Source organism: Chlamydotis macqueenii, chromosome 12 (assembly GCF_036417535.1).
Source record: "Chlamydotis macqueenii isolate bChlMac1 chromosome 12, bChlMac1.mat, whole genome shotgun sequence".
Classification (NCBI taxonomy): domain Eukaryota; kingdom Metazoa; phylum Chordata; class Aves; order Otidiformes; family Otididae; genus Chlamydotis; species Chlamydotis macqueenii.
In genome coordinates, this window is record NC_141567.1 from 13,917,279 (window position 1) to 13,937,220 (window position 19,942).

Here is a 19,942-nt window from a genome sequence, read left to right on the forward strand (position 1 = left end):
ATTTTATTCAAATTCATGACATATGTTTCTAACAATGCTTACCCAAGCACTAGTTAGAATTCATTACAGAGATTCCAGTGTTTATCCTAATGCGAGTGCCTTTTGATTTGGTTGTTTTGTTTTGGGTTCAGGGAGGGAGGGGGCACGTTTTTTAGCATAACAGAGTTCTGAACGTAGTCCAGTATTGATTTTAACAGGAGTGTAAAAGGCAGAATATTTTTGCGAGGTAGATGAGTAATTTCAGTTATGTTCTAACAAATCAAATGGTCTTTATAATACTGGAAAACAGCATTTCTCTCAACTGAGTAACACCTGAATAAAAAGACCCTCACATTCCCCCTTCCTCTTCTGCTTCCCCAGCCTCTTCTCTCAAATTTCTGCCTTCCAGTTGGGGTATCTCATTAACCTGCAGGTTCTATCCCTGCCTCATTATCTTGTCCTGAATATCTGACAGGCAGAAGCCAGGCTGTATTAACCCACTGATAGCTGCTGACCAAGAGATGCCCCTGAGCCCTTTTGGAAGCAGCTTTGGCTCGATAAAAGCCCTCTTATTCCCAGTGTCTCTTTTAGTACAGAAGCTGTAACAGCATTAAAATGTAGAGAACTACCTCCTCCCTTCCCTGCTAGCCAGCAAGGGCACTTTCCTGGCTAATCCAAAAAGATTACCCCCAGGAAAAAGGGCTAAATGCTTAAGAAAATGTAATGTTGCAGAGATTAATTTTATAGTCTCATCCTCCTTTCAAGAACGCCACATGAGCTCAGTGCAGTGGGTACGGTACCCAGCACCTGCAGGATTGTGGTTATGGCTATGTGTATCCTATGCAAATTCCCAGAAATTCCCAGTCTTCCTAAAGTATTGACATTTACATCTATCTTCAGCAGCTCTGTTCAGAATTACCATAAAAGATCAGAGTGCAGCTTGGAGGTCAGTGTGATCATAATTTGGCCATGCTGGTATATTTACTCTTGCTAATAGAGTTTACTCCTCTTTATTTTTCCTTATTGCTGGTTTTACTTTGTTCTCTCCCTGTGGAAGTTTAACCACTATCATGGGAGGAAGAAAAACCTCAACATTCTGGGAAGAGTGTGATGGATTTGTCACACACATAAGGAAGAAAAGAAACAGCCAAATAGCAGAAACACAGATGAGCATCTATAGATGTAGGGGCATTGTAAAAAAGTGGAGTAACACAAGGTACTACATGTTTCGTGGGCTAAGCAAAAAATTAGCACTGGTAGTATCTGCTTAAAGGACTTAAATAACAGCAAAGGTAATTTTAAATAAGAAATCTAGAACGAAACCAGTCACGTACTCATGCAGTTATTCAGAAATGGGGCTTAAGACACGAGGAAAGATATTTCTGAAATCTCCTACAAAAAAAAAAAAAAAGCTAAAGGTTTACCCCAACAGAATCATTAATTCTCCTCATGCACAGGGTTAGCACAGTAGAAACCAAAAGCATGAAATGTCTTTCAAACATCAAATCTTCTCAACTGACATAATATTCTTAATTATTTAGTTGAATAAACATGTAAACATAATAAGACACATGTTCATCATATGACAGATGGTGGATCCACCTAACTCTTCCCAGAGATTTCTTTATGGAAACCACCAAAGAACCTCTGTAATTTAATCACTAGCTACTGCAACTGGCTGACTGCCTGTTAATTGCTCAGACAATACCCAGATTGTCAGACCAAAAGACCGCCCAGTGATTCATTGGGCTGTCACTCCATATAACTAAAGCAACAAATATAAGAAACAGTGCCTGGAATGAGTCTTCACTTGTGATGTCTTCTCTGATGTTTTGCTCAGTATCCAATCCATTAAAAGTGTTCATCAACTTATTTAAAAGCTTGAAACCTTAGTGCTGCAAATCTCAAGTTCCTAAGGGGCAGTTATACTCCAAGGTGATTCTGAAAAAAATATTTCTAAGGAAAGCCATGTTGGGTAGTTCTCAGAGTTTCTGTATCATATTGGTGAGGTAGTTGTGTTGGTTCAGCCTAACAAGTTTGGGAGTGATAACAGAACCCTATCAAGCTTTTTATAATCTAGTTTTGGTTTTGTATTTTACTTACAAAACGCTGTAACCACCCACACAGCCCTCACTATATCCTTACAAAACTTATCCGAGGTAGGGCCTTGCAAGGATATCCATTCCACAGACAGAATACTAACAAGCAAAGTTATTTTAAGTTTCCAATGGCTTTTTGAATATGTGTTCATTATAGGTCATGAACAATCAGCATAAATATGAACTGTTTGAATTTAAATGCATTTTTGATTGCAAGGCACAGACGTCTCCCATAACTACACTGAGTGTACTACCAGAGTGATAGAGGAAAGGTGAAAAGATATTATTACTTAAGCAGTGGCATCATTTTAAATATTTAAAAAAAAAACCCTCCATGTGGATTTGGGAGACCTTGAAGCAGCTTTCTGACAAATATCTGCTCACTGGAATAGAATCTAAGACTGATTTAAAGGATGCTATGAAGTGAAGAGTAAAAACCACCAAATCTCCAAAACATACCCTATAAGCAGTTAAAGTATATTTGCTCTAGGCATGTATTTATCTAGAAGAAATTTAAGAAGGTAAGTGCTTTTCCTATTAGGACTGTCTGATGTAGCAGCTGTAGCATGCTACTCAATGGTATGCAGGGGAGACAAAAGCTGGCTATCCTAGTGTTTTGACAGGACATGTATCCTGTTGCTTCTCTTTTCTCACCATCATGAATTCTACTTTTGCTATTGTCACAAATTTTATCAGCCACAAATTCATACTTTCTCTTTGTTAGTCCTTTACCCGAAGCACTAGTTAAGCAGGAGGAATGCTATCCCTCTAGGACATGTATCATGACATCTGTGATGGGTTTTTGGTCATAGCCCCGTTAGGGATCAGGAGCCTGTTTGGTCACAGTTCATCTGTGTCCAAACTACATAGAATCATAGAATGGTTAGGGTTGGAAGGGACCTTCAAAGGTCATCTAGTCCAACCCCCCTGCAAGGAGCAGGGACATCCCCAACTAGATCAGGTTGCTCAGAGCCTCATCCAGCCTGGCCTTGAACGTTTCCAGGGATGGGGCCTCCACCACCTCTCTGGGCAACCTGTTCCACTGTTCTATAACTCGCATCGTAAAAATTTTTTTTCCTAATTTCTAATCTAAATCTACCCCCCTCTATTTTAAAACCATTACCTCTCGTCCTATCGCAACAGGCCCTACTAAACAGCCTTTCCCCATCTTTCTTGTAGGCCCCCTTGAGGTACTGGAAGACTGCTATCAGGTCTCCCCAGAGCCTCCTCTTCTCCAGGCTGAACAGCCCCAACTCTCTCAGCCTGTCCTCATAGGAGAGGTGCTCCAGCCCTTTTATCATCTTTGTGGCCCTCCTCTGGACCTTCTCCAACTGGTCCATGTCCTTCTTGTGTTGGGGGCTCCAGAACTGGACACAGTACTCCAGGTGGGGTCTCACCAGGGCAGAGTAGAGGGGGAGAATCACCTCCCTCGACCTGCTGGCCACGCTTCTCTTGATGCAGCCCAGGATGCGGTTGGCCTTCTGGGCCACAAGGGCGCATTGCCTGCTCATGTTAAGCTTCTCATCCACCAGCACTCCCAAGTCCTTCTCCTCAGGGCTGCTCTCAATCCATTCTCCGCCCAGCCTGTATTTGTGCTTGGGATTGCCATGACCCAGGTGCAGGACCTTGCACTTGGCCTGGTTGAACTTCATGAGGTTGGCACGGGCCCACTTCTCCAGCCTGTCAAGGTCCCTCTGGATGGCATCCCTCCCTTCCAGCGTGTCGACGGCACCACACAACTTGGTGTCGTCGGCGAACTTGCTGAGGGTGCACTCTATCCCACTGTCCATATCGCCGACAAAGATGTTGAACAGGGCCGGGCCCAGCACGAACCCCTGAGGGATGCCACTCATGACCGGTCTCCACATGGACATTGAGCCGTTGACCACCACTCTCTGAGTGCGGCCATCCAGCCAAGGGCATCAGAGGGATATTGGTTCCTATTTCTCTCCCTGTTTCTGCACAAGTCTAGAACAGATCTGTCCAAATCTGCAGCTGAGGCAGTCAGATGAGGATGGTGAAGTGCCACAGTCTGTCCACTTTCCCAGTTACCTTATTTGATTCCATGCTCAGAGTATTAGACCTCCACCAAATGCATCCCCAGACAGGATCCTGCGGAATGAGAAATGTTGTCCATTGAATATTTGATCTCCCTGTTACTTCAGCTGCTAGTGGTCAAGAAGCATTGAGGGAGTTAGAGCTGATCTACTTCATACGACAGCTCACTAAACGGCTACCATTTGCCTCCAGCATTTAAACAGTATTTCCTAGTTCAAGGAGCGACCATCATTATGCTTATTTGTGCTAGTTTTTTCCTCGTGTGTGTAACACCTGCTTTTATCTCCTGGGGCCTGGAGATGATCCCACAAAGCCTCCCCCAGGTTTCAGCTGATGCTGCAGAGACTGAGACGGCCAGACAGCTTTGGCTCTGGGTCTCCGTTTGTTGCTTCTCTTTCAAAACCTCTCACTACTTCTTAGCCAAAGCAAATGTCAGAGTGCAGAGAATTCCACACAAAAGATATTTGGACCTTAAAAATATTTTCAGGAGAATAATTCATGATATTTTTCATAGACCACTATGATTAGTAGAGTCTATAGGACAAAACCCTACACTATAGCACTGCCTTTCTCTGTCCTTCCTGTTTGTATCATCAACAAGGATGCCCACGGTCAACAGCTTTCCTGCCCAAGCGCCTGCTAGCTGCTTCTCATTCTGCAAGGAAATAAATGTGGGGACTACCCTAGTAAATCTTAACGTTTTTGAATTTTCAGAAACACCCTGTGTGTCCTGAAACCTAGCACAGTAGAAAAAATACTAGCAGTTTAATTTACAGAAAGAAAGTATGTAATAATGTACAAAAAAAAAAAAGAATAGTGGCATCTGTATTCATACAGATACGACACATTGCCTTTTAAACACTGATATTATGAAGTTACAGGCTTCTTTAAAGGAATATATAAGTAAGCTGATATCCATCTTTAAGTAATCATGCTTTCAGTTCATTCTGAACAATAATATTCTTAGACGTGGTGTTTCAGAAAAAAACTCAAGAAAAAGCTGGACTGAATTTCAAGGCTTGAGTGCTGCTGCCATCTACATGGCAGGAAGACTATAAACCAAAAAAAACAACGAAAATATATATGTTGCATTTACTGGGCAGAGCTGTTTGCCACTGTGATTATAGAAAATAATGTTCTGAAATGGAATGGAATCTTTTATTACCCTGGGTTTCTGTGTGGAAAATTCATAGTGATTTAAAGTACAATTTCCCGAGGTTCTTATTTTCAAGAAGTTTACATATTATTTAAATAAAATTTGAGAATAAGTAAAGAAAATATTATTATTTTACTAGTGCTGGATATTGTTATTATTTTTTCTGCTGAGTATTAAGCTTTCAAATGCTAAAAAAAAAAAAAAAAGAAAATCTCCCAGCTGCTGTAAAAATGGAAGAAGTAATGTGCTTAATGAAACAACATACATTACTCACTCCAGTGATGCTATTTTTCACAGCTATCTCATTAGAGAATATTGCCAGAGGAAGAAAAACAGCTTTTATCCCTATGTTTGCAAGACACAATGTAAATTCAGGCTGCACAACTCTGCCTTCTCAAGCTAAGGTTTCTAGAAATACGTGAAAGAAAAAGGTAAATGAAATTAAATTGGTACTGTGTAAGAATTTTATAAAATGCAGTGTCCACTCTAAAAAACTCAGCAGATGTTTAAGTTTCATAATGTTTAATATTGTTTAGCAACTGGCACTGCTTCACCATGACAGCTATATTCGTACTTACCCATCACACCATATCCAGAACACTTGGATTCATCAGAAGGTGGGGAAGGTAGTCTTTACGTGACGTTCCTGTCCTGCAGCACAGCTTGGACACACTTTAGACTTTCCAGCAGGTCATTCAAGAAATAAACTTCCCATGGTCCCCAGTAAGACAATCCTGGATTATTGTGTGACTTTTATGTTGCATCCAAGCTCAATATTACTTCTTCAAAAATAAGACTGATGAACTTTCACTTTGCGGATCTATGAATTCAAATTATAACCCAACTTAAACTCTAGCAACAATTCTAAGAGCTTTGCCTAGCAGTTCAGACTGCATATCCTATGAGGAAAGAAAAAGTGGAAGACCAGCTCTTGAAATTCCTCTGCATCCTTTTCTCATGCAAGAAGAACGGCCTGCAAAATTCAGCAGAAATGTCCGTTGCGAGAAGCAGCACTTTGTCTTCACAGATCCCACATCAGGAATGTGCATGCAATGCTATTCAGCATCGGCACAATGACTTTGAGATTGGTGCTGGAGCTCACTGCCCTACTCCGCCTTCAGAGAACATGCTCTCTCAGAAGAAGTAAAAACCTGGAGAGGTTATGCTGCTTACTGCATCTGTCCCGTTCTTTTCTGAATTTTCAACACTTCAGCTCAGTCAGACTTGCAAAATCATTCCCCTTGCTAGATTTCTGGTGTTGTCCGGAGCTTGTAGCCCTGTTACATAGTGGTTTTGTTAAAGTGTCTCTTTTTTTTTTAAAGAAACACCGAATCTCATATATACATATTTCGACTTCCATGCCAATTTGCTTTCAGAACATCTTTCATTGGATCAGGGAAGAGCACTGCTCAACAAAATGCAACCCAACAATGGAAGCAGTTGATTTCAATAATCAAATTAAAAATATGTAAATAACACAAGATATTTCAAAAGATAATGTTTGGATTTGGAGCTATAAATGAACAATATAAAGTTTAGGGATGTTTCCAGGCAGGAATCTAGGTCAGTGCCCATTTAGCAAGTATGAACCATTTGGAAAACTCAAAATCTGTCAAATCAAAGAGATGTCAATGAGTTTTGGTTTGGGCTTATACTAAAGGACCAGTAATTTCCTTTTAATTTCTTTTTTTTTTTAGAACACAATGGATTATGCACATAATGTAAAAAATGCCTATAGGATTTGAAAGCTGAAAATCTATTTTCAAGAAAGACCCCTGCATACAGCACCCTAAAACTTCAATTTTGTGCTGAGATAATGCTGATGTTTGTGTGGGTTGTCCCACACTTAGATGATACCTCTGCTTTCTTCCTGCCCTGGCTTGCTTGTTCCTCCTCTGCTCTTTGCACTGAGGCCAGTGCTTATCTTGACGCGGCCAGGTCATACAAGCGCCAGTGCAAACGTAAGTGAGGAGACACAGATGTGTATGGCTGCAGTGGGGAGAAATTGCCCTGACTATGAAACCACAACTTGAGCCACACAGTTTATTGGACCCTGTGACTTCTAGATGGAAAAAAAAAAAAAAAAAAGACCTTGCTTCTTAAGCAGTTTAGGTATTCATTAATTTTTTAACCTATATCTAAAATTTAGATGACTACTCTAATATACTAGCATATTACTCCTTTTGACAGGATTCCTTCAGTGCAACAAAACAGAAAAACACATTCCTAATTACCTTGCAACTTCGTTGTAAAATCAATCCCCATAAGCATAAATGCAGTGGTACATCAGACTGCATTAGTATAGAAATGTTTCTTCAGTTATGGCTTACAAGAAACAGTTGCAGGAGGCTAATATGTATTTTTCTATATGGCTCTAAATTGTCACTTTGATGCAAAAAGATTATTCTAAGCAAGAGTTCATCTTGAGCATATACTGTAAAGTCGGTTGCTTGAAAGACATCCAGATCACATGGGAAATATATTTGCTTTACTGGGAAATAAATGTACCTAATAAAAAAAGTTCTTGCCTTACCTTACCGATACTGTAATTATAATTAGCACAAAGCACGCATAAGCATGTGCCAAACACCAATCTTCACTGCACAAGCCATTCCAAAGGGCTGTCTGTATTGGCAGTCTGCTGATGTGCACTGCTTTGCAGAATTAAAGACAAGCAATCAAATATTGTGTTGCACAAATGTAATTGCTACTACAGCAGTACTGGGTGTTACGGACAATGCCAATTCCTTGAGCTATGAGACCTCTCTGAACACATCAGTTTTCATAATGTCTAGTAGAAATAGTTTTAAGGAGATTGGTTACCCTGGCACAAAGAACAGAGCTGGCCCAAGTGAGCAGATGCTGCTGCAAAGCAGTAACGTTTGCTGCGAAGGGAAATGGGCTTTTCAATGCCAATGGGAGACTACTGCCGCAAACTAGAGGTGACTGTTAGCAAGGATGTGTGACAAAGGAGACAGCAAGGCCCATCCTTTATTTGTCATTTGTTTTACTGTCTGTAAGGTTCTTGTAGTGTTACTAAGTTTCTGTAGTTCTATTTGCAATTTTACTTTTGCCTTCTTGATGTTTGCAACTCTGATTTAACCATAAAAGAAGAGGATATATGTCAGCTGAAGACATGTTCTGCTCTCAGCTGTGTTGTACAAGTATAAATAAGTCAATTAAATTATTCCAGACATCCAGCACAGCAAGTGAAAGAATGAAGCCACAACACTCAACACCCAGACTGTTTAGTCACTATCATTCAAACAGAAGCTTACATAGGAAAATGCCTTCCAAGAATAAGGAAAGTTGTTCCTGAAAAATACCAAATGTGTACAAACCAGTGACTTTTCTGTTAAAATATGTCATTTTTTCTGCATGGTATTTACAATTACAGAAAAATAACATAAAACATCTTTATCTTCTCTGGATTGCAGCCTATTTTAATGACATGTTATTTAATTTAATAAAAACTGAAGTGCTGCTTCTCAGAAGGCCCTTCCACTCAATGTTTCTGAAGACCTCGCTGCCATACACTGCACGTAGATATATGAACTCATGAGATATAAAAAAAATAGAAGAAAGAAGGTTTCATGTTTAATCAAATTCAAACCACAGTATGGCAACAGAAATCTGTTTTTTTCACTCCTGCAGCCATGACATTTCCCCACAAGTAAGAGAGATTCATTGCCAGAGAATCTTTTCAAGCTGAAGTAATCTTCACTCTCCTAGTTAAGGCAGCTTATGGTTAACATGACAGTTAGGAAGGATAACAGCAGATCATTATTTCCACCATAAGACACAGATCCAGAAAAGCGCATCCCCAAGACCCTCTGACTTCATTAGCACTCCAACTATTGGTAACAAAGAAAGTGAGCTTACTCCTCTGAGTGGCCATTCTTTGTCAAACCGGCATAAATCCCCCAGAATATTAGGTGATAAATGAGTTTAATAAGCTGCAAATATTCTTCAAACATAATAATGAATATTTTTTTAAAAGACAATAATGCTTTTCCCAATGAATACAAACAGAAACTCAATAAAGTATATCATTTCAGAAGAGGACTCCAATGGGCTTATCCAACTTCATATTGGTACTACGTTTCTACAGATGATGGTGACAGCACTATTTACAGAAAAGGAAAATTTACATCCTAGACATGATCAGTTTGATAATCAATTTCCCATGCTCTCCTATGCACAGAACATTCTTTCTATTTTAGTTGTTTCAAAATATTCCATGTTTAATTAAAAAAAATTGTGTGATATTTGTGTAATTAAAAGTTTGTTTACTTCAAAACATGCATTTTTCCTTTAAATGGAAACAAATTTTCTAATTATTTCAAATGTGTTTGGTTTTGCTCAGTGTTAAAATGTTATTGGTAATAAAAGTCAGAAGCAAGGAGAGAGAAAAATTTAAATTTGAGGTATGTAAAAGAATATTAAAATTGATGCAAATGTTTGTGGTCAATCAAAGCTGTAAGATTTGGGATCACTACAAAAACTAGTGAGAAACATCTAAAAATAAAGAGTTGATATTTTCTATGTCAGAATTATCTAAATTTAATGGAATAAATGTAAATCTATTAGTGATAGAAGTGTGAATTGAAGCCAATAAATCAGCAAATAGAAGCTGATCTTATGGTAAGTATTTCTTCTGAAAATGAATCGTTAAAGGTATACAATAATAAGTACAACAAGCCTTTTCTTATCCACAGCACATGTCCTATTTCTTTGTTGTTCTTGTGCATCTTCTAATTCTTTTGGTGAAGCAGGGTTTTCTAACACACCTTACAGGAGCACACCTTAGATATCCAAGGATGTGGCTTCACATCATCTGGAAAAGAAATGTATTGATCTGCTTTAATGATGTTACAGTTTGAGTAATAGGCAAGATTTTATTTTTAAAAATAAGTTATTTTACAATCTTTTTATAGAGTAATAAACTCTGTAATTTTTGTAATGGAATGAAAACTTCCAGCACCACCATGCTAGTGTTAAAAAATATCACAAATCTACCTCCAGAAGACTCTTTATGTTACAATGGCTACACTACAAGAAGCAATATGGAACCCAAAACAGTTCCAGAGAATGTAAGGCATTGCTCAAAACTTTTATCCTAAACAGCCTTCTCCTTCTTCTTCCTCTTTTGTTTTAAAGGAAAACATTACAGTAGATCAGCAGAAAGATAATTTCTGTTTTAAATTCATAGACTGTTTATGTTTACTCTGCAAATACAATTTTCAAATTATATATATTTTCTTCGAGAAGAAGTAATCCTACAATAGCTGTAAAAAGAAGTAGTTGGAAGTTAGAGTAGTAAGGCTTTATATTTTAATTATGTCATGGCTTATTAGAGTTCCACAGAAAAGCACTCTCAATTACCAGTTTTTAGCTTCCTGATTCCTTCTTATTTGATGCATGGTAATATTTACAACCTGAATTTAAAATATTACTTGTATTACAAACACTGCTTGAACAGATATGTCATCTTTCATGAGTACACGAACATCAAGAAAGCAGCACACACTATTTTTTCTCAGTCTAATGGATATATTGTAAATTTATATTGTCTATTATCTTTCTGTCTATCTGTGTCATAGACAGAGATACACATTTTCTTGATGTCCACTACATCGTCTTCTGGTTTTACAGTTTGATTTACTAAAAAAACCTATGAGTCATGATACTAGTAACCCAGAATGTGATAGGATGTGACACTACATCTACCACAGTGAAATTCTTACAGATTCATCTATGCCTGCATTGGAAATCCCAGAAATTATTTGTGGAATATTTCCTAGGCACTAACATTTTATATACAGTGGTTGAGCAGTACAGGCTATCAGTATCTGTGACCAGTGAACTGCCCTACATTGCATCTTCCTCCCGCTTCATGCATCATCACCAACAACCTCCAGCAATCCATTCCTGAATCAGTCCTCAGTTACTGCTACCTACTTTTCACGATGAAGCGAATACAGAAAATCATGCTTTTTTAGGGTGCTTCATAAGTGGAAATTTACTGAATATTTACTTTTACATTCTACCTCTGACTCAGGCAGAGACTGGCTACTGAAGGCCATAAGGGTATAGGGTTCTTACCATTTACATGGTTTTCATCCAAAAGATAGAAAACACTTTGTAATTTCCATCTACAGCCTCCAACTCAATCTTCCATTAGGGAGGCTCAATTTCCATCTATTACCAAGTGAAGTAAAAGTCTATTGGCTAGTCTACTGCATTATCTCTGTTGGGGGAAATAAAAGGCAAAGGGCATCTGTGCCTACATCGTTTCTTGTGACTTCAGCTCAAATCTACTCCTTTTTCTTATAAAAGCTATACTTGCAGAACTCTCCTTAAGTGGGATTGCACCACAGATGAAAGGTATCTCAAGTTGTGTCAAGTCCTACTACAATCCTCTTAGATTTTTGGCTGACAAAATTCAGAGCATTTTCAACCCATCTCAAGCAACTCCCTTTGAACATGATGATCTGCCTGCTGGACGCATGGATTTTCCAACATGGTTTGTACAAGAAAACTTGGGTGAATAGCTCAGATCTAGAAGTCTAACTTAGAATCATAGAATGGTTATGGTTGGAAGGGACCTTCAAAGGTCATCTAGTCCAACCCCCCTGCAAGGAGCAGGGACATCCCTGACTAGTTCATGTTGCTCAGAGCCTCATCCAGCCTGGCCTTGAACGTCTCCAGAGATGGGGCCTCCACCACCTTTCTGGGCAACCTGTTCCAGTGCTCTACAGTGTTCTTACACATCCATGTTCACTCAGTTTCAGCCTCTTTCTCAGTTTTCCTAAATGTGGAAAATTTGTCTGATAAAATGGAAAACATTGCTGGGAATATTTATCTATATTAAAGAACCACTCTAAAGGACAATGAATTCTTTATAGGGGGTTCCTACAATTAAAAGTCACGTTCTACAAAAAGTTGTTGTAATTCCTATCTGATTATTATATTCAAGGCCAGAGCAGAGATGAGTTTAGAAAAGTCAAGGCTTTGCATGTCAAACAGAAGTAGTCCTCAGCATGTGGGGAAAATGGCAGTGAGAAACCTACTACTAGGTATATGGGAGAGAAGCCCAGCATCTCCTCTGTGTGTGGGCTAAAATAGACATGAGCCACTATCACAGATAATGGCAGCTTGTAGGCACATGGAGGCAGCAACTAAAATCCATTTCACTTAGACAAGAAACTGCAGTCTGATATTTACCTGTGTCCATCAGATGTGAAACGTGTTTACTGTGAATTATCCAAGAGAAAAGTGCAGGTTGATGGGTTTCATTACCTATCTGAGAGTAGTTCAGATCACACATTGAACACAACAAATCACAGGTAAATCTCAGATTGGTGTCTTGGGCAGTCAAATAGATTCCTGCTACTCATCTGAGTATATGCCCTTTTATACAATTGCTGGAGGCCCACATCCAGAGCAGTGAGAACATGTACAGACACATAGAAAACATGAAAGTAAAATAAGCAGAGTAAGCTTTATGTGATTTTAGAAAATTAAGATCACTTTAAAAATAGCTCTAATGTCAAGGTTAGAGACTGCACCTTTCACCGTTAGAAGACACAATGCACAGATACGTCTGTTAACGGCTGCTCTACAGCCCTCCTGATTCTGGAAGAAGTTGTAATAAAGAATCCTTTCTGGGAATACTTGGAATTCCTTGCAGGTATATTGTCATATTTTCACCTTTTCCTCATCAGAAGAGACAATAAAATCAACATATTTCTTAACATCGCTTTTGCACGTATGACAACATGTTGTAAGTGAAGCGCAAGAGACTCTGCAGAACACATAAATAGACTTTTTAATAAAAACTTATAAATGAAGTTTGTAAGTTTGCCCAGACTCTGAATATGTGTGGAAGAGATTCTAAAATCACAAAGTCACATTCTAAAGTTTCACCAAAACAAATGCTGACCTCCCAGGCACTCTCAAATTCCAAGATACGATTCAAAGTTGAAGCACCTGAGAAATACGAGAGAAAATCATAGCCAACTGAATGTCACATTATTGTTTCAATGTTTGCTACTAAAAGCAAGTGGTAAGTTTTAAGTAAATGTATTGTGTTACCAAATCTTTCCTTTCAAACAAGCACTTCTGTCAGAAGTGTCTTAATTTCTTATCACAGAATTTCATCCGCACAAGGAGCAATAAATAATTCATGTTCCTAGCTCTTTGTTGTGTGTCCCTGAACTGCACAGAGCTGGAAGGCTGACAGCTGTGTCAGGACAAGCACCAAAGATCTGACATGACAAGTGACTAACAAGTTTCTTTCAGTATATAGTGAAAGAAGACAATGGCATAAAGTGCAAAAACGAAATCCTGAAACAAAATGAAACTGTTTCTTTCTCTTTACCTAAGTGTTTGCTATGAGCTTATTTCCGACCTATAACCTCTGGTCATTTTATAGAACTGCCCAACCCCCTTTACTCCTCACATTCGCCTGGCCATTTACGCCTGTCCACGGATCAATATGAGCAATTCTTGGAGAAATACGATGTCTCCATGACAACCAAGCCACAAATTCTCAGTGGAAAGCAGTGAGACCAGTAGTGAAATCTCCTGAGGTTTTCAGACCTATAAGACAAGATGTCTTAAAATGCAGGAATGGACAGAAACAAAAGCCAGAGTAATTCGTTGTTTATTACTAGTTTAATGATGTCAGATGGACCAAATAGAACTCAGTTTTTAAGTTTAGATGCTTTATTAACATGTATTTTTGCCAGTCAATATTCACCTCCTGACAGGCTTTTATTCTTTCCATTACTTCAGAGATATCCAGAGTTCAGAACTGGATATTCAAGTTCCTGTCCAAATGTGTACACTTTGCCACACAGAATTAATTTAAGGTTAAAATTAATGTTATCTTTAAGGTACATTAATTCTCACCTGAACACTTTAGTACTACCTCATTTTAATTCTTTCTCACTTCAGAACAGATCAGAACTTGGACAATCCACGTTTTTGCCCATAATCATTACTGAAGGGACTACAGACAGTTTCTGAAGGAGGTGCCATGCACCACAGATTGTAGGTGCAGTAAGGAATTAAGCTTTGCTCCTTCCAGAGTAGATTATCTATTTGTTCTAAATCTCATGCTGGTTTCTGTTGTACAGCATTGAGTCCAAGCCTATGTGGCTTTAAAATGAATACGGATTTACAATTCGTTGGTTTCAATTATTCCAACGCATACTGGTGTTCATTTCTGTGGAAAAGATGAAAAGGGAATGTAGTTCAAATCAGGTATATGACAGCGGTTGAACTCCCAAGGAATCTTGGAGGAGTGGAATGTGCTGAAATATAATCCCCCAGACATGGGTCCTATCTGGGTTCTGAGATGACTTCGGGGACCTGACATGGATTTCAGACTGCACCCTTTGACTGAAAATTAAATCTCAGCAGTGTTCCTTGGGGAAGGATCAGGGGACTGTTGGCAGCTGCCCCCTGTCAGCACAGGCTGCAAGATTTGGAAATCTCTTAACTAAGCTGACAGGCCACAGAGACGATGAATCAAAAATATGATACATGGATCAGCACACAAAGATGCAAGAGGGTGCACAGAAACCAGATAAAGCAGGGAAGGAAAATACCAGGTGAAGAAAGATGTTTAACTCTTTCACTAATGAGGACTACATGCAGGTTACGTAGACGGTGTATGTGGGTCAAGCTCACAGTTTGCTTAAAAGACCTCAGTATTTAGTTGCACAAAATATTTTTAATCAGCTGTGACTCGATACACTTTATATTTAATTGTTTCCCTTTGGTATTCGTTTAATAAATTTTGTAGATGTTCCATAACGAGAAAGATAATGAAACTACATGAAGATAAATCTTTTAGTCACCAAAAAGGATGCACTTTATGGATGTTCCTCTATTTAGCTGAATCAATGTTAAAAGCTATTAAAATGAAATAATGATTGTGAGCTGATTTAAAGAAAAGAATCAAGCTATTTAATGTCACCAATTTGCTTTCCTCCAGAAATACAGTATTTGAATTTCACTGCTACATTCATCTGCAGCATATACAGTCCTTCCAATTTTTCATAATCTCATGCTACCTTCAAAGGGTCAGACATTGTACATATATTAAGTAAGCAGTGTAGTCCAAAACTAATTATAATGAACTAGTAGTGTCAGCTTTCTTTTTGGTCATAAAGCCGTTATCCTTTCTAAGACCTGAATTCTTGATGAAAGAGGAAAGGATAACAGCTCCACACTGTGACCCCTGGAGGTGACCATTAATTTGACGTTGCAGCTGCTAAAAAGGCAACAGCATTACAATGTGCTTTTCTTCCAGACCCAAAAGCTGTGTCAGATTTATCACTTGATACTTGGTGACTGTCTTTAAACGTCTCTCACCTGGACTCTCAGACTCTTCCAAGACACATCTGTCAGGCGTATCCTCTACATCTTGGAAGTTTGCCGAGTTCGAGCTCTTCTCATGCTTCAGTGCACTGACTAGAGCAATAAAGAATAAAAACAGGGGGAGGGAGAAATATAATGTATTCAGAAACAAACACTTCCTGATTTTCTGCAGAGCTTTCAATGCTGAAGACATAATTTGTAAACAGAAATAATAGATTGAAACAAAACAGAAACTCAAAGTACTTTTATGCCACCATAGCACAGTTGAAAAAATCTATAAACATGAATTCACTCCGGGTGAAGTTTGAGGCATCAGCTTAAATGTGATCCCTTTGAAGTAAAAAAACCCCATTTTTTCTTGTAGAATCCTAAAATAATAAAATAATTTAGAAGCCATAAAAAGTGTTTGTATGTTTCACCAAAGAAGCCAGTAAACAACCTAAAAGATCAATTAGGTGGTTTTGTAATTACTGGAGTTTGTCACCAGGGAGAGAAATGGTGTTCATTTTAAGATGAAAATATGTTGTATGTAACAAGCTAGAATGTGTAATAAAATTTGTGATAATTCCAAAGTGCAGCAAAAAATAGACTGAGTTGAAGTTTAGAGATTATCAGATTTGATTTCTTCTTTTACTTAATTACTACAACCATTTGCATTTCAGAGAAGCAAAATATTTTCATGGAAACAATTATTTGTCTGTATATGACTTTTTAATTCACTTGGCTTTTGAACAAATCCCACGTAAGTTTTCCTGAACAGAAGAGAGGTGTTTCCCTTGTCAACGTCCATTTTCCCTCTCTTCTGCTCCACATCTCCATATGGAATCACAAATATAGCTTGAAGATAAAGTACAATTATTAAACAACCTATTATAGAATAGCACAGTAAAGACTAGATCTCAATTTCTGAGTCCCAATGAAACTCTTACCTGATCCCATTTCTTAGGAAAATAGTAGTGACTAGAAAATACTTTTTTCTAATATCTAGAAAATCAAGTAAGGTTCCAAACTTCCATGTGGATGGGGATATCAATGGCTATATGTAATCTCAGTGTAGTGTTGGCCTGTTTTCAAAACAAGAAATTTGTCCCCTTATAACTTCTGATGGATTTTTTTTTTTTACCAAATGAGTATTTGCTGAAGTATTACTTATTTTAAAAACTCATTTAAATTTTCCAAAATTATGAGCAAATGAACAGGGCCTCAGGGCATTATTCAGATAGGAAGAGCTCAAAGGACACATATTCCACTTCAGTGCTCTGCACTTTCCATTGGTTTCAAGTTATTGATCCCAGGTCACCAAAAGGTTCCATCATTCTTGTATCCTGCATCTACACAGAGTCCATTTGAAGCAATCAGGGCTTCAATACTACTGCGGAATTAGATCCTTGAAAATGCAATATTAAAATATAATAAATAATAGAATCTATGATAGTGACACCACGCATTTCACCTGAAAAAAAAACCAAAAAAACAACCCAGTAAGTTTGATCTAAACATCTGCCTTGCATGGCAACTAACCAGTATGTAAAACCCTGCCCAGGTGAAGCAGGAACATTAGTTAAATTTCTAAGCTTACAAAAAGCCAGTGAACTCATATCAACAGTCAACTTATCCACATGAAGAGGAGTTTTAGTTCTTGTCTCTGCTACGGAAGTGTTGACAAGATAATCTGCATGAGGTGAGTTGACACTGAAGAACAACTTACAATAAATAACAAATGTTCTTGTTCACTCATGAAAATGCTACGATATGTGCAGGAAGAAATGTCTTCAAAGGTATCTGTGCTCTTCTCTGATTTTTACAACATTAGAATAATTTTCAAATACACTAATTGAAGGCCAAGATTCCCACTTCAAAAAAGAAAAATTGGAAAATACAAGTGTGCATATTATATTTTCAAAAATATATTTTGGGCCATATTTATTAGAACATTCTTGCTAAAACAGTTTTTCCCATTAAGCAGTCAGCTCCACTGTGCTGAGTGATAGATTGAGTCATTCCAGCTGCATGAATTTAAGTCAGAACTACTCTGAAGTAGAGCAATAGGAAACTTTCAGAGTATACTGTGATAAAACGGAGAAAACAAAACGTACGGCTATGCCTCTGCAGAGAAAAAGAAAAATCACAAGAGCTGTCCTCTCTAAAAAACACAGCAGTGACTAAAAATTCAGAATCAGCCTTTCAAAACAAATGATGTATTTTCACCCAGTAAAGAGCTCTCATAGTGAACCAAGGAGGAGAGATGCATTCACAGCACCAAGCATCGGTCCCAGTTAGGAGATGGCAGGTACTTCCCTTGCTGGTCGTCTGTGGTGTAATTCCTCTTGAAAGGGACTAGGACAAACCTATTGAAGAGCTCTTCCTCTGTCCCAGATCATGTCAGGATAAGTCATATAATTCAAACTAACCTGCTTGATTTTACAACAAAGCAGAGCTGAGCAGTGTTTTCGGGGAAGGCACCAGATTCAGCCAAGAAGTAACTCAGAAAATAATGACTAAAAGACAGTTAGAAGCAGGTGCATACACAGACAAGATACATCAGAAGGAAGGTGTGAAGTCAACAAGAAAGAAGACAAGAGAGGCTGGCAAGATCTGCGGACAAAGCAGGAGCATCTCCAGTTGATATGCTTGAGTAGAGATCCAGGGAGATCTAGGAGAGGATGAAGTCACTGAAAGCCAAGAAAGATGAAAATGAGAAAAAAGGGATCACAGGCAGAGCCGATATGCCTGACAAACGACAAAAAAACAATGGTGAAACGCTTGCACTAATTGTTGGTGGCAAGGAGACATTAGGAAGAATTTAAAGAGAGTGGAAATCATGGATGGAAAGGGTTTTCTCAGGGACAGAGAAGTAGACCTCTAGACAACTTGTATAAAAAGAGCCGTCTGAGAATGAGGTTCAGGAGGAAAGAGTGAAGGGAGGAGGTGAATATTTCAGAAAACCAGGAGATGGGCTGGGACAGACTAGGACCAGGTCACTGGTGTGAGTAAGGGAGGTGTATCTCAGCCTTGTCACTTATGCAGAAGTACACATACCTCCCTAGACAAAACTCAGGCAAATAAACTTCACAGTACCCTGGTTTATGAAGTTACATAATGAGTGTACGCAGTGAGCAGGAAAGGGACCTCAGCAGAGACCTTCAGATCTTTCTTTTTTAAAACATCACTTTATATGCTCAATTTGAAGAGGAAAGTTCCTTAAAAACATCATAAAAGAACAAAGGGAATTGAAAAGTTAAAAATAAGGCAAGAACAGTCTGGCCCAAATAAAGAGTGAAAGTAAAAAATGGCATTATGTAATCACAAAAAAAATTTCCTAACACTGACACCTACTTCACTGTATTTTCCCTCAGGGGAACAGGATTCTATGTTCAAATGTCAATAGGGGAAATATTGTTCAGAATTGCTCATACCTAGGAGGCTGACGGAATTTAAGTTATTTAAACATAAACAGTGTGATCTTTATTCATTCTAAGGATACTCTGTCTTACTTTGGCTTTAAATGGACCTTAAAATTACTTTTGCTTCCATTTGAAAGCTAATTCGTGTAGCCAAAGTGATGTAAATATCTGGAGTATAAATAAGCCCTAAATCTAGAAGTCAGAGAAAAAGTTAAGAAACAACAATTTCTGATATAATAACTCCAATGACATCTTTTTATTCAGTGCAATGTAATTTCTTTTATTACACGGACAGTAGAAATTACCTTTGTCAGCATGGAAGTAAGGTGAAAGGAAAGATTTTGTTGAGGCAAATGACCTTGAACTTAGCATATAAAAATGACATAAGTCTTCATTGTACAGGATCAATCTTGACAATTGTGGTATTTTTTTCTGATACATCTTAATAAGCTCTTAAGAGTTGTTTACTGAACTCGATACCCATTCTCTCACTTTATTGAAACAGAAAAAGACATTAAAAAATAGATATGGAATTTAGAGTAGCAAAGGAATGTAATAAGATCATAGAATTCAATGAAACATTTATGTAAACAGCTTCAAAATATTTCAAATGCCACAAAATAAAACCAAATTATTTCTGAAAAGAGAACACAGACTGATCCATGGTCAGCCTATGGAAGAACAATCTTTGTGAATATACACTAATCACTAATTGCAGCAACAACTCATCACTATCATTTATTTCTACATGTTCTGTTTAAATGCTGAAAAGCCTTGTTCCACTCTGGAAATATCATATGTTAAATTCTAAACAACCTACTCTGTATACCAATTTTCAGAAGGCAGACATATAG

General features: G+C 38.1%; 1 protein-coding gene across 1 annotated transcript in view; it reads right to left on the bottom strand.

Moving 5' to 3' along the window:
• Positions 1-10,073: 10,073 nt before the first annotated feature.
• The window catches only part of WDR72 (WD repeat domain 72), a 114,492-nt gene continuing 104,623 nt past the window's right edge, over positions 10,074-19,942 (bottom strand). The window contains exons 19-20 of the mRNA XM_086757553.1: positions 15,679-15,777; positions 10,074-10,129 (exon numbers count right to left, since the gene is read on the bottom strand). Coding sequence (XP_086613679.1) covers positions 10,074-10,129; positions 15,679-15,777 — 155 coding nt within the window. The remainder of the gene's footprint in view (positions 10,130-15,678; positions 15,778-19,942) is intronic.